At 36.5% G+C, this 27,820-nt stretch overlaps 1 protein-coding gene across 1 annotated transcript in view; it reads right to left on the minus strand.

Moving 5' to 3' along the window:
- Positions 1-27,820, minus strand: part of KANSL1L (KAT8 regulatory NSL complex subunit 1 like) — a 134,451-nt gene that overhangs the window by 56,885 nt on the left and 49,746 nt on the right. The window contains exon 4 of the mRNA XM_006140087.3: positions 23,079-23,200. Coding sequence (XP_006140149.1) covers positions 23,079-23,200 — 122 coding nt within the window. The remainder of the gene's footprint in view (positions 1-23,078; positions 23,201-27,820) is intronic.

Here is a 27,820-nt window from a genome sequence, read left to right on the forward strand (position 1 = left end):
TTCCAGTTCTTTCTCTACCAATCTTTTGGAAAAACAAACCTGATCCTATCATACCCACCCCCCACCACACACGCACGCACACACATACACTACTTACAAATCCTTTAAGGCCTTCCATTGTTCTTGAAAGACTTAAATCCTTAACCTTTTAAAGGCCAATTGGCCTGGCACCTGCCATGGTTTCTTACCTCTTCTTGTATCACATTCCTCCTTATTCTCTGTGTTAATGACTCCTTTCATTTCACATAATGTACTTGCTACAGTAGAAGACCTATAGGTATATTATTTTTGCTTCCTAGAATTTTCATATGTCCTTCTTTATCTACATAAATTCCAATAATCATTTGGCTCTCAATTCCAAAGTTAGTTCTTCAGGGAGGTCTTCTTTGAGCCCAGCATAGTTTCTCTCCAAAGACTAGATGAAATTCCCTTAGGAACTCTGAAATGTAAGCACTAGTCACCTTTCCTTGATAGCATTTTTCATGGTGATTAATGTCTGTCTCCCTCTCTAGACTTTTGATAGGGCAGAGATAGTACTATTTTGCCTACCTATGTATCAGAAGTTCCTGATACTGTGCTTTGCATATAACAGAGGATCATTTATTGAGTGAATGGGAAAATATAGTACATCCATATATCTTGTTAGGTTTATCATCCCAGTTCTGTACTTAATATAGCATATGCTATACCAAACTACAATTGGCCCTTCATATTTGCCTTCCCACTCTGGCAGACTCCACCAACCACAAATCAAAAAATGTGTGAAAGAAAAATTGAGTGTATCTGTATTAAACATGTACACACTTTTTTTCCTTGTCATTTATTCCCTAACCAATACAGCATAACAACTATACAAAGCAATAACATTATCTCAAGTAATATAAGTACTCTAGAGATGATTTAAAATATAAAACAGGATATATAAATTATATGCAAATATTACAGCATTTTACATAAAGGATTTAGACATTTACAGATTACAGGATATACAAAGAGAGGAGACAGGATCCTGTAAACCATCCCCTAAGGAAATCAGTACTGAGGGATGACTATAATTGTTAGAGATTGGTGAGTGAGTAAATGTTGAACATTTTAGCCTAAGAGCCCAAAGGACCTCTAAACAGAAGGCTACAAGAGAGCTTTTAAAAGGACAGATATATATTTACACTGTCTGAGTTCCATTTTAAATCCCTGACTCTTGGTTTACAAGTTAGTTTGGGGTAGTAAGATAAAATGATTTGTGACTTGATCATACATGTGTAAAAATAATAAGCAGATGAGAGTTATCAGATGTTTTGATTGGTAATGGAAAAAGACCTAAGAATCAAGTCTAAAGAACTTCTAATTTTTATGAAGAAAAAAATGACTAAGAGTTTTATCTGAGAAACTAATCAGAAAGTCATGTGTTCACATTTTATTAATACTTTCATTTATCTAATAGTTATTTAATGACTCTTTAAAATTACAATTTTCTATTACAATCTTAGAAATCTCAGCAGTTAAGATATTTATGGATAATAAGAATAGGCATTTGATTTGCATTTAAAGAATATGAGTAGAAAACTCCAAGTGAATGTTTTCTAATTGTCAGAGAGAAAGAGTAAGAGAGAAAGCACACCACAATGAGGTAATCCTTCCTCCTTCATATCTACAACTCATCAAGATTTGGGGCACACACATACATCTGGCACAATTTTCAAGCCAGTATGGCTGGGATTTAAACTGCTATTGGCCATGTGAGATCTGACTCCCAAAGTACAGCATTTAAGCCCCTGTGCTATGAGGCTGGCCCTCAATTGAATTTTTTAAACAATGTATTCCTATACTCTGATTACTACAGGCCCAGAAAAGAGTTGATTAATCTCTTCTCTAAAATTTTATTATAAATCACTATCACAATCAATGTTCTACAAATTTATAATTAATGAACATTAGCTAACATCTTTGTATCTTGGTGGTGCTGTTAAGTGGTAAATGGCTGTGATGCTTAAATGAACCCAATGAAAAATAGTCTAAAGTTTCTCATGACAAATTATTCAAGAATTTAATAATATATTTTGCTTATGCCAACTTGTGTTATTAGAAGTAAGATAAACCTTAAATGTTATCCTCAAATACTCTTGGTAAACAAGAAACATTCAAGTCTAGTTATGAATTTAGAGTGCCAGAACTATAAAAGAGTAACAAAGAGATTTCCTTGTTTTGTTTGTTTGTTTGTTTGTTTTTGATTGTCAAAGGGTGCATGCACTCACCAGGAAAAGAGGAGAAGAAATAAAAAGGGAGAGAGAGATAGAAAAAGCATCCTCTAATAGGGCATGCCATATTGCAATCCCTTTTAATCCATTTCTCCAACCTGTCAGGATGTTGGGCATGCATGCACACATACCCAAGGTTTTGAACTGTGGTGAGCTGTGATCCAACTCCCTATGCTCTTTGCTTAACTGCTGTGCTACAGCGCCAGCCCAAGAGGATACTTGTATCTCTGAGCATTATCAATAAAGACTATTTTTCACACACTGTATCTTTAGTATATTAAAATAAATCCCCCTCTTTATGTTATATATTTACTATTAATAACTATTAACTAAATTTACTAAAATATTTGTTATATATTTACTAAAAAATTCTTCATGAAACGTGACTATAAATTCTTGCATTTACGTATACTGTTTATTATAGTGGCTAAAACTTTTTTCTAATAAAGGAAAAAGAAAACCCACTGTAGATAAACATACCATGACATCTACTGGCACACATATGTACTGGACAAGTTTCCTTCCATAGCTAAGGTAAATTCCAAGGAAATCTCAGAAAGGTGAGGAAAACAACAGATGAGAAGTGGAAAGTACTGCCATTAAAATAGGCAATCTGTAGTTATTTTTTTAGTTTCAATGGCGGGGGTGGGGGTGAGGGGAGGAAAACCTACTACTGAGAAAGAAAGTTACCATTTCATTGTCACTGATTTACTATACTGCTGAAAACACTTAAGGATGAATTTCCATTTCAGTCAGAAATACTACAACATGGTGGAGAACTGCTCTGGAAAACACTGTTTTAACAACTTGTGCTCTTGAAATTTTGGAATCTAAGATATTATTATTATTTTCTTTAGAGAGGTTTTTGCTATAGTACACATGTGCTCACCAGAGAGACAGAGGGAGACAGAGAGACAGAAAGCAAGAAATCACCCCCCCCCCCGGGGAGGGTGGACAGATTGCGCCCCCCCAGGGAGGATGGCTACATTGCAATCTCTTTTCCTCCTCCATTCTCCTCTCAAGATCTTGGGAACACATGCACACACGCCCGGCATGAGTTTAAGCCACCAGATCTGGTACTCTAACCACAATCGACTACATGGGAGTCCAGTGACATAGCCATTATGCCAACTGCTGGTCTCAAGAGTCTAAGATATATTACACTACCTTCAGGGCTCACTGTCATTCACAGGACAATAACAACCAAGGACCTTTAGCATAGTATATAAAAGATCCATATCCTTAACTATTCACAAAAGCCAGGAATTACTCACAGTAAGAAGGTTGTAACAGAAGCATACCCTTTTGATTCAGGACGATGACTAACTGAAGAGCCGGGAGATATAGAAAGATAGGCTAATATTAGTGCATAGTATACTAAGCAAATCTTGGCTGGCTGGTTCTCTTTCTTTCTCTTTCTTTCTTTCTTTCTTTCTTTCTCTCTCTCTCTCTCTCTCTCTCTCTCTCTCTCTCTCTTTCTTTTTTCTTTCTTTCCATCTGGATCCAACCAGCCAGCCAGCCATCATCTACTATCTATTTATTTAAAGAGAACTTTTTGCTATAGGGTACAGGAAATCACCTGGAGGGGGGCGGTGGGTAGAAGGGCCATGCTGCAATCCCTTCTCCTCCACTCTCCTCTAGGGATTTTGGGTACCCAGGCATGAGTCTCAAACCTCCAGGTTAGGGCCTGGAACCACAACTCGCCATGTAGGAATCCAGGACCTTAACCACCAAACCACCTGCTCTCCCCAGCCTCTTTCTTTTCAATGTGCTGTCCTTTGTCTTAAAATAAACCAAGGAAACTAAGGTCAGAAAATAAGTATACAACACAGAATTTCTGAAAGTATTGTTTTGGGTCAGTGCTTTTCAACATTTCTTCCACATTTATACCATTCCCATTTTAAATACCCTTAAGGAAAAGTAGAAGAAAAACACCGATGAGAGAATTAGAATGTGTTTTCTCAGAGACCATGATAGTCTCCCAGTAGCCCCTTACCAGCCTAGCACATAATACACAAATACCTTCATCCACTGTTCTGGATTAAATAGTGTATCCCTTAAGTTCATGCCCATGTAGAATTTCTGAATGTGACCTTATTTGGTAGTAAGAGTCTTTGCAAGTGTAACTATTCGTTTGTCGAAAAAGTTGTGACACATTTTTGCATAGAAAGACGGAAAAATACTCATGATTTTTCAGACAACCTAATGTTAAGATGAGGACATACTGGATGAGTGTGCTCTAAGTATAATCTATGGTTCCCTAAAGAAACACATAAAAGGAAGAATGGAGAAAGAAGCAGAGTTTGGAGTAATGTATCTATGTAAGATATATGTATGTAAGACACATATATATTTTTGCAATAGGGCATGTGCGCTTGCTGAAGAGACAGACAGAAAGAGAGAAATCACCCCCCCCCCCAGGGGCAATGGCTACGCCACAATCTTCCATTCTCCTCTTGGAATCTTGGGCACACACGCACACACACCTGGAGTGAGTTTTAAGCTTCTGGGTCCAGGACTCAAACCATGGTTCACTATGTGAGAGTCGAGAGACATAACCGTTATGCCATCTGCTGGTTCTAAGACTGATTTTTGCAGTGCTATCTGCTATCTTCACTTCTGGTTCTTCAAGTAAAGCACAAAGGCAAAGAGACTAAGAAGCCAATGATAGTTGTATTATTCAATTTGAGAATAATGACATAAAAAGTTTGTCAAACATTCCTGTCTGATCTGACACATTCCCAGAAAATTATTATTTTTTTAAAATTGAAAATACAAGAAAAGTTGAAAAAAATAAAGATAAAATATTTTTCAAAAATCTCTTCTTAATGTATTATTTTTTTTTTTTTGGAGAGATTTTCAGTGTAGGGCGCGTACGCTCACCAGACAGACAGAGAGAGACATAGAGACAGAAAGCGAGAAATCACCCCCCAGGGGGGATGGTCACGCCGCAATCCCTTCTCCTCCATTCTCCTCTCGGGATCTTGGGCACGCACGCACACGCGCCCGGCGTGAGTTTTAAGCCACCGGGTCCGGGACACGAACCACGGTCAACTACGTGGGAGTCCAGTGACATAGCCATTACACTAACTGCTGGTTCCCCTTAATGTATTTTTTTCTATTTTGATTTAAGGCATATGAAGAGAGACAGAGAGAGAGAGTCGAGAGAAAGTGAGAAAGAACTTCCCCACCTCACCCAATGGGGCATGGTCACATTAAAATCTTTTCTCCTCCATTTCTTCCTCCTTTAAATAATCAAAAGAGAACTCAGTAAGTTGGGCATGTATACACATGTGTCTGCCTTTCCTTTTATTTTTTTTAAGTTTTGTTGTTATTATTGTTTTTGTTTGTTTGTTTTTTGCAGGTATACTCACTGGAGAGAGAGAGAGGGAGACACAGAGAGGGAAAGTGAGAAATCACCTCCTGGGAGATATGAACATGCTGCAATCTCTTCTCTTCCCTGAGATCTTGGGCTTTACGCCCCCACAGTGGCCTGGTTTTTTCAAGCCACCAGGTCCAGGGTTCAAACTGCAGTCAGCCATGTGGGAGTCCAGCACCTTATCCAGTATACCACCTGCCAGCCTCACCTGGCACGTTTTCCAAGTCACCAGGTCTAGGACTTGCATCACATGGTTAGCCATATGGGATACAGCTATCTTAACCACCAAGCCACAAGTTGGTCCCCAAATCCCATTTCTAAACAGAAATAAATTTGCATTCAAATTTTGTTCCATATCTTTTAAATCAATTTTCTTTGAGATCTACACAATAATTTGGCTATCCTGATTTTTTCTATTTAACATGCCAAAATAAGCATGTTCTCATATGATTATATACTTTTTATTCAAATAATTTTTAATAAGTTAAATGATATTACACACAGTGATTGTACCATTGTTTGTTTGTTTTTGCCATAAGGCACATGCTCTAGTCAGAAAGACAGAGAGAGACAGGCAGAAAGTGAGAAATCAACCCCCAGAGGGGATGGCCACACCACAATCCCTACTCCTCCATTCTCCTCTCGGGATCTTGGGCACACACACATATGTGCCTGGTGTGAGTTTAAGTCACCAGGTCCGGGACTTGAACCATGGTCAACTACATGGGAGTCCAGCAATGTAGCCATTACACCATCTGCTGGTCCCGAAGGACCATAAATAATTATTCTTTTCTTTTTTTTTTTTTGGAGAGGTTTTTGCTATAGGGCGCGTGCACTCACCAGACAGACAGAGAGAGGCATAGAGACAGAAAGCAAGAAATCATCCCCCAGGGGGGATGGTCATGCTGCAATCCCTTCTCCTCCATTCTCCTCTCAGGATCTTGGGCACGCACGCACACGCGCCCGGCGTGAGTTCTAAGCCACCGGGTTCGGGACGCGAACCACGGTCAACTACGTGTCATAGCCATTACGCTAACTGATGGTTCCCAGGACCATAAATTATTAAAACATGCCTCTAAGTAACACTCAGTTCTAGACTTATGTAGGATGTAAAAAGGGAAAAGTAAACTTTTTGTTTTTTAAAGAATTATTCTATTTTGTTTGTTTCTTTGTTTGTTTATTTATTTCTTTATTATTTAAATTTGACCAGAGAGGGACATAGTGAGAAAGAAGGAAAATGAGAAAGCAAGTCCCTGGGTCCAGTACTTTACCTACAGTTGGCCATGTAGGAGTCCAGCGCTCTTAACCACCACACCACCTGCCATCCTGGGAAAAAGTAAGCTTTTTACAAAAGAAAAGAACTTCTACCCTTGTACTTTTGAAAACAGTTGGTGCGTGGCACCCGCCCTATCACAAAATCTACTGGGGGCTGGAGTATTGAAGCATCTAGTCCATCTCTCTCTCTGTGTCTCTCAACATGCATGTTGGGAACCAGCAGATGGCATAATGGTTACATTGCTGGACTCTCACATAGTAGACCACGGTTTGAGTCCTGGACCCAGCAGCTTAAAACCTACATGAAGGCGTGTCCTTGCATGCCAAAAATCTTGAGAGGAGAATGAAGAAGAAGGGATTGTGGTGTGGCCAATCCTGCTGGAGGGTGATGTTTCTCTCTGTCTCTGACGAGTGCACACGCACTACTGCAAAAATCTCTCTTAAAAAATAAAGTTAAAAACACAGTAGGGGAAGCTTTATTTCCTCATTGATGTTATATGTCTAGGCAATATAGTAATTCATATTATTCATGGGGATTCAAAGCTGTGTTGAAAACATTGCCTTAGAATATGATGCTAACAAACAGTATTTTCTCATGATTGAGAAGTGACTATCAAAAATATGAGGGGAACCAGCAGTTAGTGTAATGGCTATGTCACTGGACTCCCATGTAGTCAACCATGGTTTGCGTCCCAGACCCGGTGGCTTAAAACTCACGCTGGGCACGTGTGCATGTGTGCCCAAGATCCTGAGAGGAGAATGGAGGAGAAGGGATTGCAGTGTGACCATCCCCCCTGGGGGGGTGATTTCTCGCTTTCTGTCTCTATGGTTCTCTCTGTCTGGCGAGTGCGCGCGCCTTATAGTGAAAATCTCTCCTCAAAAAAATAAAATATTATGAGGAAAAAATAATAACTTTATATGTGATTAGTTTGCCAGCTTAGTTGCAGTTTCTCAATTATGTTCCCAGTTCAAAAGAGTGGTTGCATTTCATGTGAGATAATTACCATTAGTGGGAATAAGTAGCACAGCAATAATTCATTAAATTTTAATTTTATATCACATTCTGGGACTCATTAAAGCAAAAACAAATAACAAAAACCTAGACATTATTTTAAGTACTAATTCAGTTTCTCAGAGATAATACTCCATGGAGTAAATCAGGATCCATTTACGACATTTTATCTTCATACTAGAGTAGGAAATTTAAAAACCAATAACTATCTCTATAATGATAAAATGTAATGCTTAATTTTCTGTTATTTATTTATTTTTAGGGGGAAGGTTTTCACAATAGGGCAAATGCGCTCGCCAGACAGACAGAGACAGAGAGACAGAAAGCAAGAAATCACCCCTCGGGGGGGATGACCACGCCACAATCCCTTCTCTTCCATTCTCCTCTTGGGATCTTGGGCACGCACGCACACGCGCCTGGTGTGAGTTTTAAGCCACTGGGTCCAGGACATGAACCGTGGTCAACTACATGGGAGTCCAGCGACATAGCCATTATGCTAACTGCTGATCCCAATGCTTCATTTTCTTGAAGATTCAATATTTTTAGTCACTCTATTCCTGGTGACTTATCTTAGACCCTGCTGCCAAGTTTAATAAAGCCAAATACACAATTCTAACATTATTTTCTGAAAGATAATGCCATGAAGAAAAAAAGACAGGGGTTAGAAAACAATGCATAACAATTGTGCAAACAAGTTCCCTGGAAAATAATTAACTAGGTGAGCTTACTTTAAACTACGATGAGAAAGATCACTGAAATATAATGAATTGTACTGTGAGAAAAGACCATTGAAATATAATAAAAATTATCTTAGGTGGTCTAAAAATTTTATCAAACAGTAAGTTCTGTATATATATATAGACCACAAAATTAATATAAAGAACAGGTGACAAACTTTAAAAATTAAAAATGTAAACTTCCAATTTATAAAAAATGCCACATAATTCATATAAAGCTAGAATAAGTATGTTTTATCAGAATAACTACATTTCACTTACGATGTAACTTATCTGATTGGAAAGCTCAAGAATACAAAATACAGCTAAAATAGCAAAAGGCCTTAAATAACCAAAAGAGAACTCAGTAAGTCCATACACAAAAGTTAACTCCTGTTCCTTTTTCTTTAAGAGAGAGAGAGATTTTTGCTATAAGGTGCATGTGCTCACTAGAGAGACAGAGATGGACAAAGACAGAATTGGACAAAGACAGAATGAGAGAAATCACCCCCCAAGGGGATGGCCATACAATAATCCCTTCTCCTCCATTCTCCTCTTGTGATTTTGGACACTGTATGCATCTAGCATGAGGTTTAAGACACCAGGTCCGGGACTTGAACTGCGGTTGACTATGTGAGAATCCAGTGACATAAAACTATTATGCCATCTTCTGGTCCCCCACTCCTGTTACTTTTAAAAAAGGCTTTCTCTTTTAACATGAAGTTTCCTATAGTATAAACACCTCTACTTCTTTGGTTATAATTTTTTAGTCTAGGATCAAATTAGATGAGGAGAAGCAGAAATGCAGAAGGCAGTCATGAGAAAAGCGACTAGAATAATAACCTACTATAAGGGAGAGAAAACAAATAAGTAAAAAATATTCTTTTTATTTTTTAACAATTATTTTATTTAACATTATTTATTTATTTTTAACTTGACCAGAGATGGACAGCGTGAGAGAGGGGTTGGGGGTGGGGAAGAAGCAGGAAAGCAAGCTGGATCCAAGACTCAAACTGTGGTTGGCCATGTGGGAGTACAATGCCCTTAACCACCACACCACTTGCCAACCCCACTACAAAATATTCTTTATAAATGTTAATTTTCTGCAAGAAATCATAAACAGTTCATTCATTCAACAAATATTTATTCATGGCCCCCCTGAGGTGGATCTCACTGATCCAGTTGCTAAAGAGGACATTAGTGTACTAATGAAGTAGTACTTTCCAGTAAATGAAGTGTACAGTCCAGTCCAGGAAGACAGACCATAAACAAATCAAAACATTAACAAAATCATACCACCTTTGTTATCTCACTTGATCCTCACAACAACCCAGGAAGTAACTGTTCTCATTCTAATTGTCAATTAGAATTATATCAGATGCTACCAACTGTAAATTTGCATTTAACTGAGATTTATCTAATTTTAAAGTGGTATTCTTTTTTTTTTTTAATAGGAGAGATTTTTTGCTATAGGGCACATGTGATCACCAGAGAGACAGAAAGCGAGAAGTCGCCCCTCCCAGTGGGGGATGGCCACACCCCAATCCCTTCTCTTCCATTTTCCTCTTGGGATTTTGGCCATGCATACACTCATGTCCAGCATGAGTTTTAAGCCACTGGATTCAGGACTCAAACCCCAGTTGACTACATGGAAGTCCAGCAATGTAACCATTACGCCATCTGCTGGTCCTCTAAAGTGGTATTCTTTTTTTTGAGAGGTTTTTGCTATAGGGTGTGTGCGCTTGCCAGACAGACAGAGAGAGACAGAGAGACAGAAAGCAAGAAATCACCCCCCAGGTGGGATGGCCATGCCGCAATCTCTTCTCCATTCTCCTCTCGGGATCTTGGGCACGCACACGCGCCTGGCGTGAGTTTAAGCCACCAGGTCCAGGACACGAACCGCGGTCGACTACGTGTGAGTCCAGCGATATAGCCATTACGCTAACTGCTGGTCCCACTAAAGTGGTATTTTAACAATGAAAGTTTTCTTTGTAGCATTTGATCAGGATATAAAATTATACATTTATTTGTTTGATAATTTAGATGTGTCATTTTTCTACAATTAGACTCTGTACTTTAAGGACAGAGCACACATTGATTTCTGTTAATACTGTAAATCTGTTACCTAATCCATCACCTGCTGTACTGAAGTCACTCAGCAAGTATTTGATAATTATTAAGTAAAGTAGTTTTACATATACAGCTATTTGTATCTAGAGTCCTTAAGAAATGTGGCCAGGGCAATGAGCTTGAATTATCAAAGAAAAACGGAATTAAATTCAATATCATCTAAGAAAAACAATGTATAATAAACATTATTAAAACAATTTTTACCAGATCGTTTAACTGAAAGTTTTTGCACTTAAATGAAATCCTTGTGCTTCACTGTCATTGGTACCTCTTTCCATAATAACCTCTAGGATATACTTTGAAGTTACCAAGACATGTTGAGTAATTTCTCTCTATTTACTAATTCTCTTGATCTAAACAAAGCATAGCACAACAGTGATGTTCCTAAAACATACAATTCAGGTTCTACGGAAACATTTGTTTTATTGTGTAATTGTCTGAAAAAATGCAATTGCTCAAAATAAACATTTCATTGAAAAATATTAACCCTAGGAAGTATTTTAGAAACTAGGTCCCAATAAATTTAAAAATCAGTGAGATTTATTAAGAGACTAATTAAAATTAACTTGTTTAAAGTAAAAACAAGTTTCTAAAATTTCTAAAACAAATACACAAAAATTGTTTACTCTCATAATCATATTACCTTAAAACCACTGAAGTATAAAAATGCTATAACTGATTAAGAATAAACAAATGTAGGCCAGCCCTGTAGCCTAATGGTTAAGAGAGCCAGATCCCATGTGGTCAACCATGGTTTGAGTCTCAGGCCCAGCAGTTTAAAAAATGTTGCTAGGTGTATAATTCATGCATGCCCTAAATCTCAAAGGATGAAAAAATGGAATAGAAGCAAATGTGGTATCATCACACCTCACCAAGGGATGCTTTCTATCCCCTCAACCTCCAAGCCTCCCACCCCTGTCTCTCTCTTTTCTGAGAGTACACACTCTCTAACAAAAAAAGATTTTTAAAAAAAATTTAAAAAGTGAAAACCTTTTTTTCTTTTGAGGAAGGTGTCCCAAGATAGACTTTTGAGGAGGTATGTTTTATTTATTATGAGAATAAAACCCAACAGTGTGTTTATGCTGAATTTTACAGTGGTTGATTTGGTTACTAGGAACCAAACTAATGAGGTAAAGCCATTGAGAATCTATAGGGCTTCTTTTAAGCACTTTTTAAAAATATATGAGTAGATTTCAATCAATGACTAATATACTACACAGGATAGGAACAAAATAAGATTATATCTAAAATTTTAATATTCATTGTGTCCTTATACAAAAATAGTAATGGCTAATTTTACTAGCCTCTTTCTTATGTGCCACGTATTATTACAAGAATTTTAGGGCCAAGATCACTTTTGGTGTGGTTGAAGTGGCTGAATCTCACATGGCCAGCTGAAAGTATGTTGGGCACAAAATCCTGAAAGGAGGGGGAGATGGAGGAGAAGGGATTGTTGTGTGACCATTCCTCATAGGAGATGCTTTTTAGCATTTTCTCTCCTCTCATTCTTTCTCTCTTTCTGTCTCTCTGTGGTGACTGGATGGCTCCATATGGGGCCAGCCCATAGTTAGTTCTGAAGTTAAGGGAGACAGTTCTCATGGAGATTTGAATCCTGGCCCCAGCAGCTTGAAAGCACATCAAGTATGTGTACAGGCATATCCAAAATCCTGATGGGATAGATAAATGGAGGAGAGGGGACTGTAGTGTTACAATGCCCCATCAAGAGGTGTTTCTCTCTTTCTCTGTGTCAAGCACATTTGCCTTCTGGTACTTTAAAAAAGAAAAGGAAAGAAAAGAAAAGGAAAGGGAAGGGAAGAGAAAGAAAGGGAAGGGAAGGGAAAGAAAGGAAAGGAAAAGGAAAAAGAAAAGAAAAAAAAGAAAAGAGAAGAGAAAAGAAAAGGAGGAAGGAAGGAAGGAAGGAAAGAAAGAAGGAAGGAAGGAAAGAAAGAAGGAAGAAAGAAAGAAAAAGAGGGACCAGCGGATGGCATAATGGTTATGTTGCTGGACTCCCACGTAGTTAACCACAGTTTGAGTCCCGGCCCGGGAGGCTTAAAAACTCACACCAGGCATATGTGCATGCATGCCCAAAATCCTGAGAGGAGACTGGAGAAGGGATTGCAGTGTGGCCATCCCTCCCTAGGGGGTGATTTTTTTCTTCTTCTTTTTTTTTAAGCTTCTTTATTTATTTATTTATTTATTTTTATTTTTTAAATTTTTGGGTGATTTCTCACTTTATACCTCTGTCTCTCTGACAAGTGCATACCCTATAGCAAAAAATCTAAGAAAAAAAGAAAAAGTTTTATATATGCTATCTCCTTTACTTCTCACATAACCATAAACTTTCTCCCAATATCTTATAAGTTTACTGTAAGAAATGCATTTGAACTCTTGGTCAATGATCAATTAAGTGGCAATCTATATTTTAGTAGACCCACTATATATCTTTTACAATAGTATGACTGTAGTAGTTTTGTTACAATAGATACTGAATGATTATCAAACATGAATTAGGACTTTATAAATTTTTTGGTACAGAGAAGATAGAGAGGATTTATTTAGGCACCATAATGATTTTTAAGATCATGTAAAATAAATATATATTAATACAGTAAATTACAAAATTTCCTGCTATTTTTAAATAGTTTTTGCCCATATCTACAAACATGATACAACAGCTTCATATTTTTGTACTGCTATTATTAGGTCTAATATTGTATTAATTTAAACAATTCAATGGAGTGTCAAAATTCACAACTAAATATAAGAGTACTTTTCAGGTCCTAGGAGACAATAAAAACACACTATAGCTATTGGTCTTTTCTTTAGTCATTCTTTATAACTCTCCACAAATATGGGTGAATGCTTTCACTGGAAAAGCGAGAACAGACATTTGAAATAAAGTGAGATTTGACAAATAAAGGAAAGGACAATAAATACAATAGCAGGATCAGTCACTACCTACCAAATTTTAAGGTAACCTGATGAAACAAGATTGAATTATTTTTTTCCTTATCAACATATTAAATATCACATTCATGTGAGACTAGTCAAATTCTGCTTACAGGTTTAGGCTGAATAATATTATTTAAGTATTTATTTCAAAACTATGAAGGCCACTGCATTTTCTTATTTACCTTTTTTGATGCAAATAGTTTGAATCATATTTTTCCTAACTTTCAATTGCAAAATACAAGATACTTGTAGATAAGTACATAAAATATTTATCCTATGCTTAACTTACATAATGAAACAATGCCTCCTTTCACTCCCTTATCATCCCATAAGCACCACTTGAGCTAAAGAACAGAACATTATCAGCACCCAAGAAATCCCATCTTTCTTATGGAATTCCTCCACTATACTTACCTTAGGAATACTGAAAGTTAATCAGTTTTTACTGGCCTCATGAAAAATTCAAAGACCTGAGGACAGTTTAAATCCTTCCTCCAGATCTGTAAAGTCATGAACTCTTTTTTTTAACCCCACAAGATGTATTTTACTACTATTTACATGTGCCCTTATAGTTATTTACCATCTTATATGTTCTTCATCCCTTCTTGCATCTCAAATTTTCCATTTGGATCCTCATTTTCTACTGCTGATAGTACCTCCTTTATAATAATCATTGATTGGACTTTCTCTGTTTTGGTTTTAAAACATTTGCATTTTGGGACCAGCTGATGTAATAGTTATGTTGCTGGACTCCCACACAGCCAACTGCAGTTCACGTGCTAGATTCGGGGGCTTGATGCCAGGTATGTGTGTATGCTGCCCAAAATCCTGAGAGGAGAAGGGGTTGCAGCATGGTCATCCCTCCCGGGAGGTGATTTCTCAATTTTTGTTTTTCTGTCCTCTCTTGTTTCTCCAGCAAGTGCACATGCCCTATAGCAAAAATCTTTCTTAAAAAATTTGTGTTTCATACTTGGACTTGAAAAATTATTTTCTTTACACATAGAATTTCTAGTAAACATTATTTTCTTTGAACAAGTGGAAATATGCTTCCATAAAATATTTTACCTGATTTCTAGGTAAATAATTATTTTCTTTCAACAAACAGAAGCTACCATTCTGGCTTCTTTTGTTACTGTTGAGATGTCTGCTATCAGTCTAATTATAACTGTAACTAAGAAAATGGTTTTTCCTCACCTCTGGTTGCTTATAGATGTACCATCTGTCTTTGTATTTTCACACTTTCTCTGTGTCTTTCAGTAAATTTATTTTTAACTTGTCCTGAACGGAAATATGTGTTTGCCTTCCTGAATTTATTATCTTTCATCAGTTCAGATAATTTTTCAGCCAAGGTCCCCTCAAATATTGCTTCTCCTCCATTCTTATCTCTTGTTCTAGGCCTCAAAGTATTATATTAGACCTTCTCACTGTGTTCTGATTTCTAAATAATTCTTCTGTACTTTCCATTTTTGTATCTCTTTTGCTGCATTTCAGAACTTTTCTTCTAATCTGTTTTCTACGTCACATATACTCTCTTCAGTTGTGTCTACTTTATTGCAAAAGCTACTTAATTTTTAATTTCAATATTTTCCAGAAGTTTTATTTGGAACTTTTCCAAATGTGCTTATGTCAGTTTACATAGTTTCTTCCCTCTAACATTTTAAGCCTATCTTTTATTTCTAAAAGCAGAATAAGCACAATTTTCTGTTTGATAAAGCTAATATCTAAAAACTTTATGATCTATTTTTGTTATCTGTTGTTTTCTCCTCTGTCCTCACATGTTTGATTATATTTGACCATGTGCTCATCATTGAAAAATTATGCAAAATTTCCTAGCACCAAAAAGATGGGGCCTTTCCCCACAGAAAATCTGCATTCTGCCATTTTTATTTAAACTAGGAACAACTTGAATGATTCACTGACACAAGTGTGAAAATCCATGTAAAAGTCCTGTATTCACCACAATCAAAACATCTTAAAGATAGGTTTTCCTTTATCTTCTGTTCTGCTCAGCCCCAAGGCAAATCCCCCATAGTACCCTAGGAATGGGAAAAGGAAAACAATTTTACTTATTTACCTTTACTGTGATCTTATAATGAGGAATTATTGTTTAGTAGGTATGTAGTTTCACTTTGGGAAGATGAAAAGAGTTTTGGAGATGAATGGTGGTAATGATTACACAACAATGTGAACATACATAATTTTACTGAACTTTTATTTAGCTGGACGGTTCCAGCTAAATGCATGAAGGATTTCATTTCAACTTCCTAACATAGGCAAAGCCACAATCTTTCTCTCTGCTCACAATGTATTAAAACTTCAGATTAACTTCGTTGGAGTTGGCTTTGATTTTTCTCTTTCTTCACAAAGCTATCAAAAACTCAGTTTAATTTTTTCTGACTTTTGCTTTAACAAAATTTGATTGCCGTGCTTTACTTACAGAGTTCTTGCTTTCTCTTAGCTTTTGGCTTGATGATGTCATTAATAAGATTAACTCTTTCTCATTTTCAGAACAAACAAAAATTAAAAATATAATTACCATATTATCTAGAATTGCACTTCTGGAATGTCCAAAATAATATTTTTTGAGAGGTTTTTGCTATAGGCCACGTGCGCTCACCAGAAGACAGAGAGAGACAGAGAGACAGAAAGCAGGAAATCATCCCCCGGGGTGGTGGCCACGCCGCAATCCCTTCTCCTCCATTCTCCTCTCGGGATCTTGGGCACACATGCACACGCACCCGGCGTGAGTTTAAGCCACCGGGTCCGGGACTCGAACCGCGGTCGACTACGTGGGAGTCCAGCGACATAGCCATTACGCTAACTGCTGGTCCCTGCCCAAAATAATTAAAAGCAGAAACTTGAATAAGTATTTGTACACCTGTGTTAATAGCAGTATTATTCACAATAGACAAATGGTAGCAGTAACTCAGATGTCTATCCATGGATGAATTTTTAAAATGTGTTTACACATAAAATATATTATTCAACCTTAAAGTTAGAAAATTCTGAAACATACAACAACAGGGAAAAGTCTTGATGACATTATGCTAAGTGACATATGAGATACCTAAAGTAGTCAAATTTATAGCAACAGGAAATAAAATGGTAATTGGCAGAAGCTATGAAGGGAAAAATTAGGAATTATTATTTAGTAAGTATGGAGTTTCAGTATGGGAAAATAAAATAGTTCTGGAGGTAAACGGTAATGATTGGAAACAATGTAAACATATGTAATGTTACTGAGTGTTCATTTAAAATGATTAAAATAGTAAATTTTATGTTATGTATATTTGACCAAGATTTAAAAATTCTTATTCAAATAATGAATTTTCTTACCAACTTATTTATATAAATGTATAAAATTAATTGTATGTATATACTTAAGCATTTTAGACATCTTCAGAAAGTGGTTTATGGTTAAATGTCAAGTCTAAATTATTATTATACAGACTTACTCCTTACTCTTCAAAAGTTCTGAATCTAAAGAATGTTTTCTTTATCTGTAACTATGTGAAAAAAAATTTCAGAAAATAGCAAGATATAAGACTAAAACTAAGCCTTAATTGACATTTGACTCCCAGAGTCAAGAGTTTATATAGATAAATTTTACTGGCTCAGTGGAAATATTTTTAATCAAAGCTATTTCATATAATGTTATAAGGCTATTTCTCTAATTAATTTTCAAAATCTATGATAATATTCCCAAATATGAGTGATATAAAATAATCTTAAATTTACAGAATTTCATTACCATACATTAGTTTATAAAAAGATCAAGTAGAAAACAATTTGAAGTTAGGATTTTCAACTAATTTTACAAACATGAGTTAAGTACTTTCCACAATAAGTACTTTTCACAACAAAGATAAGGGATTTTAAAAAAATGATCAGAAACCGCTAATAGACTTCTTCAAAAGTGAGTTGCTTATGCTACAAGAAAAATAAAAGACAAAAAAAAAGGGGGGGGGGAAGGGATAGAAGAAGGGAGCTCAGCTCTATAGCGACATAGCCAGTAAGTGCATTGCTGTGTGATGCTGAAGACCAAACAGGAAGGCTGTGCGTTTGCACCCTGGGTCTTTCTCAACAAACTGAGCATGCCAGTAGATTCCCATGATCCTAACTGGCGGAAGAACTAGAGAGAGGCCCCAAGCATGGCAAAACTCTGCAAGAAACCCCAATCTTCTTCTCTCTCTCTATTTCAATCATTTTTAAAAAATTATCTAGTTTATTTTATGTATGTATGTATGTATGTATGTATGTATTTATTTATTTATTTATTTTTAAAATTTCACCAGAGAGAGACAAAGGGAGAAGGAAAGTGAAAATGAGAAAGCAAGCCAACAGGAACTGGACTCAAACCATGGTTAGCCATGTGGGAGTCCAGCACCCTTAACCACCATGCCACCTGCTGGCCCCCCTACTTCAATCCCTTGAACAAAAGAGATAAATAAATTTTAAAAGAAAGGGGAGGGAAAGCACAATATTATACTTGTCAGTATCTATTTGAAACTTCACCTAAGTCCTGAAGCTCCCTTTCCCATTCTTTAACATGAACACATTGACCTTTTTAAAGTTTCTGTCATTATTTCTTTCATGGAGATAGAGAGAAAAGAGAGAAAGATAAGCAACCTTAACAGAGTCTCACAGCTTTCGAAAGTCTTTGTGATCCTTTCCAAAGTCTTCTTCATTGGCTAGGATCACAGGCATACACACACCTAGCATGTACAGGTCAACCCGGCCACCAAATCCTGACCTTCCATAAGGCTTCCAGCATGGCAGAGCACTGCACTACAGCTGTACCATTACAGCTGGGCCTAAATTCACTTTTTAAATAACTTCATTAATACCTTTATTAATCTCTTCCATGCCATATTTAAAGAACAAGTGTATTTTCTCCTGTCATAAAATTCTTCCATAATTTTATAGAAAATAATTTCTATATTTACCAACTCTAATTCCTTTCCTTCTCTTTATTTAAGTAAAGATACTAAGATTTCTTTCACCTTAAAAATAAAAATACATTTTTGACCTTGTATGTCCATTTTTATCATAGATTTTATAGTCAGTGGCCTTTTATAATCCGATAATTCCCTCTCTCTACATCGTCAGCAATTCCCTTATTAACCCACTCTTACCTCTTTCTCTATCATGCCATTGAATTGTTATTGCTAAGATCTCAACTCATACGACTGTGACAAAACCGATAGAAAATTCTCGCTACCTCTCTTTGGCACCTGACTTCTTTTTCCTCAAAATTTTCTACTTTTCCTTCAGTGTTATTACTCTCTTACCTGCAATATATTTAAGTTTCTATGTTCCTGGTTAAATAGATTTATATGTTATAGAATATATTATCATAAATAGTAGACTCTTTATGAAACATTTTAATGAGATCAGGAGCATATAATAAAATCTGCTTTACGTAGTAGTTTGTTGATTATCTGGTAACAAAGCATTTATAAAAAGTAATTAAAGATAAATTATATATTTTACATAAAAACCCTAATGTTTAAAATTTGGTCACATTCTCTTTGATAAAAAGTAAATTATTCTATCTAGCAAACGTTAGGAAGTAAATGCAATATTTCTTTCAAGGGAAATACGACATTTTGATAATAATTTTTAAAATAAAAGCTTCTCAAAACATGTGTTACATAGAAAGCATTTTGAAAAGAATTCACTGCTCTCTAAAATAATGTCATTAATCAAAACACTTACATATCAGTACAGTTCAAAAATCTGAAGAACACATATATCAAATAATTTTTGTAGGTTGTGAACCCATTATAGACTTTAAAAGGAAACTTTTCAGTTTGTAAGAAAAAGTATAATAATTCAAATTAAGGAAGATGGCAATTGATTATAACAAAAACTTTTGAACTACTAGCAGACAGGATTGAGTTTTAGATTTCTTTCATTTGGGCCCACATATCTTTATTAACCAAGACAGTTATTAAAACCAAGTACAGTATTCAAACAACTGTACACAATTTAATTTATATTACATGTTATTTTAAATAGTTATGTGTTTTACCCACTAGACTGTGAGTGGTTTGCAGGTGGAGACGTCATCTTGCTCATAAACCTCTAGGGCTTTGACTATTCATAGCAGAGGTTCCAAAACCCTGGGCTGCAGACCACTGCCAGTCTGTAGCCTGTTGGGGGCTGAGCCTCAGACTGCCAGGCTGGAGAAAAGTGCAAGCCACAGAAAAGTGCAGGCCATGCAGTGGGTGAGCAAGCAAAGTTTCACAGTTTCATCAGTGTTTGCAGCCACTCCCTATCACTTACATTGACTCCTGGGCTCTTCTTCCTGTTGGAGCAACAGTAGTACTAGATTCTCAGGGAAACACAAACACTATTGTTGTGTGATTGTTTCATTGTCTATAGCAATGTGGTAGTGGTGAAAATGGGGGCATGGTGGATATGGTATATTCGGTTCATCCCAAGACCAACCCCACCAGCACCTTTCCTCGTTCATGGAGGGACTCTCTCCCACCAGGCTGGTTGGTACCTGGTGCTGGGAAGGTTGGCGACCCCTGCTAATGGCATATATCATTTTCATATGGCATATGAATATATAGATACACACACATGCATACATGTACATATATGTGTAACAGTGTGGTGTCTAATTAGATAAACATGGTGTTTTCTAAAGTGGGCTTAGCCCTAAATCACAATGCAGATATACCAATTTGATGATGTTTTATGGTTCACCTTGTATCTTACTCATCTACATTATAATTTTCCTAATAAAAATATGTTCTTTTTATTTTTTTAGAGAGAGTTTTTTGTTAAAGGGCACATGCACTTACAGGAGAAATAGAGAGACCCAAAGCAAGAAATCACCTCCTCCCCGCCCCAGCGGGGGGGCGGGGATGGCCATGCTGCAATCTCTTCTCCTCCTTTGCTAGATTATTCTATCTAGCAAATGTTAGAAAATAATGCAATATTTCTTTCAAAGGAAATATGACATTTTGACAATAATTGTGAAAATAAAAGCTTCTCAAAACTTTTTTTGCATAGAAGGTATTTTGAAGAGTTCACTGCTGTCCAAAATACTGTCATTGATCAAAACACATATCAGTACAGTTCAAAAACCTGAAGAATAAATATATCAAATAATTCTGCTATCAGGATTTTGAGCATGCATGCACATATGCCTGCAGAGAGTTTCAAGCCATTGGATCCAGGATACAAACTGTGATTGTTCATGTGGGAGTCCAGCGATGTAATCATTATGCTATCTGCTGGTCCCAAGAATATGTTCTTAAATATGAGTAGATAATAGCTGTCCTGAACAACGTGTGAGAATCTTTCCTTTCAGAGTGAATCATCAATACAAGGAATGAATCTGATGTTAATAAAAAATGAAGCAAAACAAATAAAATGGTTCCCATAATAGAACAATGGTAAGTGACCCAACACAAAAAACTGAAGTGTTAAAAAACACTTTTAAAATAACCAATTAGAAATAAAAATCAAATAACAGTATTTTTATTTTAAGACTTGGTTCATATCTACTAATCTCATTAGCAATGTGATGGCTAATTAGCATAATTTTCACAATGGTATAAATCTTTTTATGCTACATTAAAAAGTTTTAAAATAATAAGTAGAACTATTATTAATCTAAGTATTTCCCAATATGAAATTACACTTAGTTCAATATGGTTATTAAAGGAAATAATTGAATTTTACCATATTACTTAAAAAAAATTAGATGATACACACAAAATGACATTCTATTAGTATGCCTTTTAATTATATCTTTCAAAGGGAAAGTACATAGAGAACAGTAAGCAAAATAAATTCTGTTCCCAAAAAAGGACTTATGGAATATATATTTTTGCTGATATAAAATATATATGATAAATTGCTAATGACTGTAGAATTGATAACTTTCATTCTGAAAATAATTTATTTTATAAAAGCTAAGATACTAAATGGTTGATTAAAACTTAAGCTGACTTATGGGACCCACAGATGGCAGAATGACTATGTCACTGGACTCCCACCTAGCTGACTGCATTTTGAGTCCTGGGCCTGGTGGCTTAAAACTCATGCTGGGCATGTGTGCATGTGTGCCCAAAATCCCAAGAGGAGAATGGAGAAGGGATTGTGGGGTGGCCATCCCCACTAGGGGATGATTTTTCATTCTCTATCTCTCTCTCTAACTCTGGTGAGTGCTCACACCTTATAGCAAAAATCTCTCTGAAAACAAACAAACAAACAAACAAAAAACAAAAAAACCCTAAGCTGACTTTTATGGGTGGTATCTACCAATCTTCTGTGCCCAAACTACATCTAGGACTTTTCCCCTAAAATGCATTACAAGGACATCAAGGGGCTTAAGAATACAATACAGAAGGTCTAGTAAACAAGGCAGTATTTCTATAGCAATTTTCACCACTGCTTTTCTCTTTTGAAACATTATAAAACTTCCTCGAAAACTTTTTCCTGCATTCCTAGGTATATGGTTATCTTAACTATGTAAGTTTTATGCTATCTAAGATTTATAGCCATGGTCTACTGATTGTACTCCAATACCTTAACACACAGACACGCACACACGCACACATACACGCACACGGCTATGAGTCTTAAAATATCAAAACAAATCAAAATAATATAAAATAGGCAAACCCAAATTTAGAAGCAAAACTATTACACTGATAACCTACCTCCTGGATATGCCATTAGCCAGACATTTATGGTTACAGGATTTGGAGGAGAGTGGTGATGAAGTTGGGGACAAGTTGAGAGGGGCAATCAAACTGTTGATGATCTCAGTCAGCTGTGCACTCTGAAAGAAGACAGTGAACCTTTTACTACTGCTAAGCAAAGAAATGTATGACCTGCAGTACCTATTAAATGCTTAACTTCTTATGAAACCAATAAATGTTTATATTTTAGTAAATGTTTTCATCTACAACAACTTACACAACTGTTTTTTCTATTTATTATAATTAAATCTACATTTTAGAATATATACTCTTTTTTTTTTTTGAGAGGTTTCAAGGGGCTTAAGAATACAATACAGAAGGTCTAGTAAACAAGGCAGTATTTCTATAGCAATTTTCACCACTGCTTTTCTCTTTTGAAACATTATAAAACTTCCTCGAAAACTTTTTCCTGCATTCCTAGGTATATGGTTATCTTAACTATGTAAGTTTTATGCTATCTAAGATTTATAGCCATGGTCTACTGATTGTACTCCAATACCTTAACACACAGACACGCACACACGCACACATACACGCACACGGCTATGAGTCTTAAAATATCAAAACAAATCAAAATAATATAAAATAGGCAAACCCAAATTTAGAAGCAAAACTATTACACTGATAACCTACCTCCTGGATATGCCATTAGCCAGACATTTATGGTTACAGGATTTGGAGGAGAGTGGTGATGAAGTTGGGGACAAGTTGAGAGGGGCAATCAAACTGTTGATGATCTCAGTCAGCTGTGCACTCTGAAAGAAGACAGTGAACCTTTTACTACTGCTAAGCAAAGAAATGTATGACCTGCAGTACCTATTAAATGCTTAACTTCTTATGAAACCAATAAATGTTTATATTTTAGTAAATGTTTTCATCTACAACAACTTACACAACTGTTTTTTCTATTTATTATAATTAAATCTACATTTTAGAATATCTACTCTTTTTTTTTTTGAGAGGTTTTTGCTATAGGGCGCGTGCACTCGCCAGACAGACAGAGAGAGACAGAGAGACAGAAAGCGAGAAATCACCCCCCAGGGGGGATGGCCATGCTGCAATCCCTTCTCCTCCATTCTCCTCTTGAGATCTTGGGCATGCACACACACACACCCGGCATGAGTTTTAAGCCACCGGGTCCTGGATGCGAACCACGGTCGACTACACGGGAGTCCAGCAACATAGCCATTACGCTAACTGCTGGTCCCTAGAATACCTACTCTTTTCCATATCCTTTTTTATTAAAGTTCCTTCATTTACCCATTCGCCCTCTAAAACATTTGAACCCAGCTAATAGTATCTATTTACTCCCTTTGAGGAAGCCAAATTAACAATAAAAATTAGCTATAATTTATTAAATGCTAACTACGTAGCAGTCACTATACTATGCACCAAATATAGACCATTCATAATCTTTATAATTAACCTTCAAATAAATAATACTAGAACTATTTTTGGATGTCACTGTTACTAATACTGATTTTAGCTAAAGAAATTATAGCAAAGAAAGATGGATTAAGTAATTTGATCAAGGGTTATCAAGTTGGAACTGGAACTTGGATTTGAATCCAGACTTAGGTTTCATACTACAGGTGTAATACTACAAACTGTTTTTCAATATTTTCTAATTTTAACATAGCAGGGTTCTTTTACTATCCAAACTTTTCATTGGTCCTATCCCAAACTTAAGTATATGTAATAAATATTAAATTATTATCAAAACAATCACCTACATCAGTGATTAAAAAAAATGGCCACATATATAAATATATTAGGTTGTTGGGAAAGTCATGATGTGTTTTTCCATGCAAAAATGCATCATGATTCTCCCAACAACCTAATAGTATATTTCTATAAAGGAAAGAGAACTATTTTTTTTTAAATTGCCAGAAGGTGTGTGTTCTCACCAAAAAGAGAATGAGAGATACACAGAGAAAGAGAGAGAGAGAGGGAGAAAACATCCCCCAATGGGGGTGTGGTCATGCTGCAATCCAATTCCTCTATCTTTCCTTCCTGTCAAGATTTGAGGCCTGCATGTACAAGTGCTCAGCATGTTCTTCAGGTTGCCAGGACTAGGATTTGAGCTGTGGTTGGTCATGTGGGATCCAGCTCCCCTGACCACTAAGCTATAGGTCAGCCAAAAACTATTTTCATTACATATGGAATTCACATTCATCATAGAAAAACTGAAAAATACAGAAAAGTTTTAAAAATGTAATTGTACTTCACAGAGTAAAACATTGCTAGTATCTTGGAATATCTTTCCCTCTAGACTATGTTTTCTGAGTGTATGTGAGCAAGAGTACACACAACATGCACAGATGCACTTTGTTTTCTTAGAGATTTTCCATTGGGTGCATGAGTTCAACACAGAGACAGAAAGACAGAAATCACGCTCTTGGGAGGATGGCCATGCCACAATCACTTCTCCTTCACTCTCATCTTGGGATTTTGGGCATGCATGCACCCATGCCTGGCATGCGTTTTAAGCTGCCGGGTCCAGAACTTGGACCACAGTCCACCACATGGGAGTCTAGAGTCTTAACCACTATGTCACCTGCTGGCCCTGACAGACATACTTTTAATTAAATTTCTAAAACATGGTTTCTCACTTAGTATATAGTATGACTCTCTTTAAAAAACATGTAGACCTATTTCATCATTTTCACTGAGTACAAGATACTCTATTAGAAAACATTAAAGTATATGAAATAATTATTATGAAATTCTTCATTTGTGTGAAACTAATAACATGCTATTAAAGAAAATGAGATTGGGCCAGCAGGTGACATGGTGGTTAATGCATTGGAGTCCTGCATGGCTGATCATGGTTTGATTCCTGGACCCAGCAACTTAAAAATCATGTTGGCACGTGTGTGTGCATGACCTAAATCCCTAAAGGAGAATGGAGGAGAGGGAACTGTGGTGTGGCTCTCGTCCCTGCAGGAGGGGTGATTTCACACTTTCTCTCTTTCTGTCTCTTTCTGGTGATCACACACACTCTATGGAAAAAAGAGAGAGAGAGAAAATTAAAGAATATGATAGGATAAGCTGAATATTTGACTCCTTCATAAAGTCTTTCATGAGAAAGACATATTTCCACCATTCATTTTCTTGAGTGATAATATGTACCTAATGGCTTCACTTTAAAAATTATTACTCAATGTTTTTACATGAAAGCTCATTATTATCAGTACAAATAGATGATCCATTTAGCAAGTGTTCATTAGTTTGGTCATGCAATTAAATTTATGGATTATCTCACACTTTCAGTTTATGGAATATTCACATCACAGTTTAATCTGAAATAATGAAACAGTCTTCTCACTGTTGCCCCCTCAAAACATCATCTGAAATCTTTTCAGTCACTGGAGGTTACTGGTCAGGGTATATGTGAGAAACTGGCACAGAACATAGAACTATGGCCTTACAACACCTGGTTTTACCCCAACAACCAGCCTATTCTGTCCTAATAAAACTTCATATACCTGAGTCTCCACATGAGGTTATGGAAATTTACAGTAAAAATGAGAATAAGGGCCAGCAGGTTGCATGGAGGTTAAGGATTTGGCTCCCACATGGCTGAATGCACAGTTCAAGTCCTAGACCCTGCAGCTTGAAAATCACCATGGGCTCGTGCATGCATCCCAAAAGGAGACTGGAGGAGAAGGGATTGTGGCATGGCCATCCTCCCTGGGGGGTGATTACTCACATTCCCTTTCTCTCTAGCAAGCGTACATACTCTGTAGTAAAAATTAACAGAAAAAAGGAAAGGAAAAAGAAAAATACAAATAAGAAAAGCAAAATTAAGAGGCATAATCTGAACTCTGAAAACACCTAAAGTACTAAAAATAAGGTGTCTTTCAATTTATGAGCAAAATATATTGTCCAACAATGCAAGCTTGTATTGATACAATGAATAAGTTTTTTTCTTTTTTCACTCATGATAAAATGTTTGTAAAGTGTTCATTAGTTTGGTCATGCAATTAAATTTATGGATTATCTCACACTTTCAGTTTATGGAATATTCACATCACAGTTTAATCTGAAATAATGAAACAGTCTTCTCACTGTTGCCCCCTCAAAACATCATCTGAAATCTTTTCAGTCACTGGAGGTTACTGGTCAGGGTATATGTGAGAAACTGGCACAGAACATAGAACTATGGCCTTACAACACCTGGTTTTACCCCAACAACCAGCCTATTCTGTCCTAATAAAACTTCATATACCTGAGTCTCCACATGAGGTTATGGAAATTTACAGTAAAAATGAGAATAAGGGCCAGCAGGTTGCATGGAGGTTAAGGATTTGGCTCCCACATGGCTGAATGCACAGTTCAAGTCCTAGACCCTGCAGCTTGAAAATCACCATGGGCTCGTGCATGCATCCCAAAAGGAGACTGGAGGAGAAGGGATTGTGGCATGGCCATCCTCCCTGGGGGGTGATTACTCACATTCCCTTTCTCTCTAGCAAGCGTACATACTCTGTAGTAAAAATTAACAGAAAAAAGGAAAGGAAAAAGAAAAATACAAATAAGAAAAGCAAAATTAAGAGGCATAATCTGAACTCTGAAAACACCTAAAGTACTAAAAATAAGGTGTCTTTCAATTTATGAGCAAAATATATTGTCCAACAATGCAAGCTTGTATTGATACAATGAATAAGTTTTTTTCTTTTTTCACTCATGATAAAATGTTTGTAAGCATGCCTAAGAGCATCACAAGGCTCTATATTGCTCAGTAATGCTGTGATCCCCTTCCTCCTAATCCTCCAGCCTACCAAGATCCCAGGGCGTTTCAAGAAGACTGAGCTAGAAGTTAGGAGTTCAAATTCCAATTGGTATTGGCTTCCAACTACGCAATTGGGTATACTATTGACTGTGCCACACCATCCAATAGGTGGTATCAGTCTATAACTCAGTGGTATCTTTGTATTTTTACTGTCGACTCTAACAAAACTACATTAATCAAGACAGGATTATCAGTGAGCAGTTTCATATAGTTTATTTTAAGGAAAAAATGTATAATATTGGGGTTGCCACTCCTACCACTTAATTCACTCTTACACTGTTTTCCTCAATGAGTACTTAAAAATAGCTTAATTTTTTTAAAAATTGGAATATAAAACCACTGTTTCCATGTTTCAAGAGCAGATGACCATCAGCAGTCTATTAACACCCCCTACCAGTAATTGCTACTGCCTCTTCCTGCATCTTTTCCCTCTAGTCTCCCCAGGGTGAGCCATGACTATTACTCCCCAACTCCTGATTTCCCTATACTACTGGAGCCTTTAATATTACCATCAGCAATGAGACTCGAAAGGCACATGCTATCCAAGGCCAACTTCTTGGGTATGCAACCTGCGGACTCACAC

This window comes from Tupaia chinensis, unplaced genomic scaffold (genome assembly GCF_000334495.1).
Source record: "Tupaia chinensis unplaced genomic scaffold, TupChi_1.0 Scaffold000018_1, whole genome shotgun sequence".
Lineage (NCBI taxonomy): Eukaryota > Metazoa > Chordata > Mammalia > Scandentia > Tupaiidae > Tupaia > Tupaia belangeri.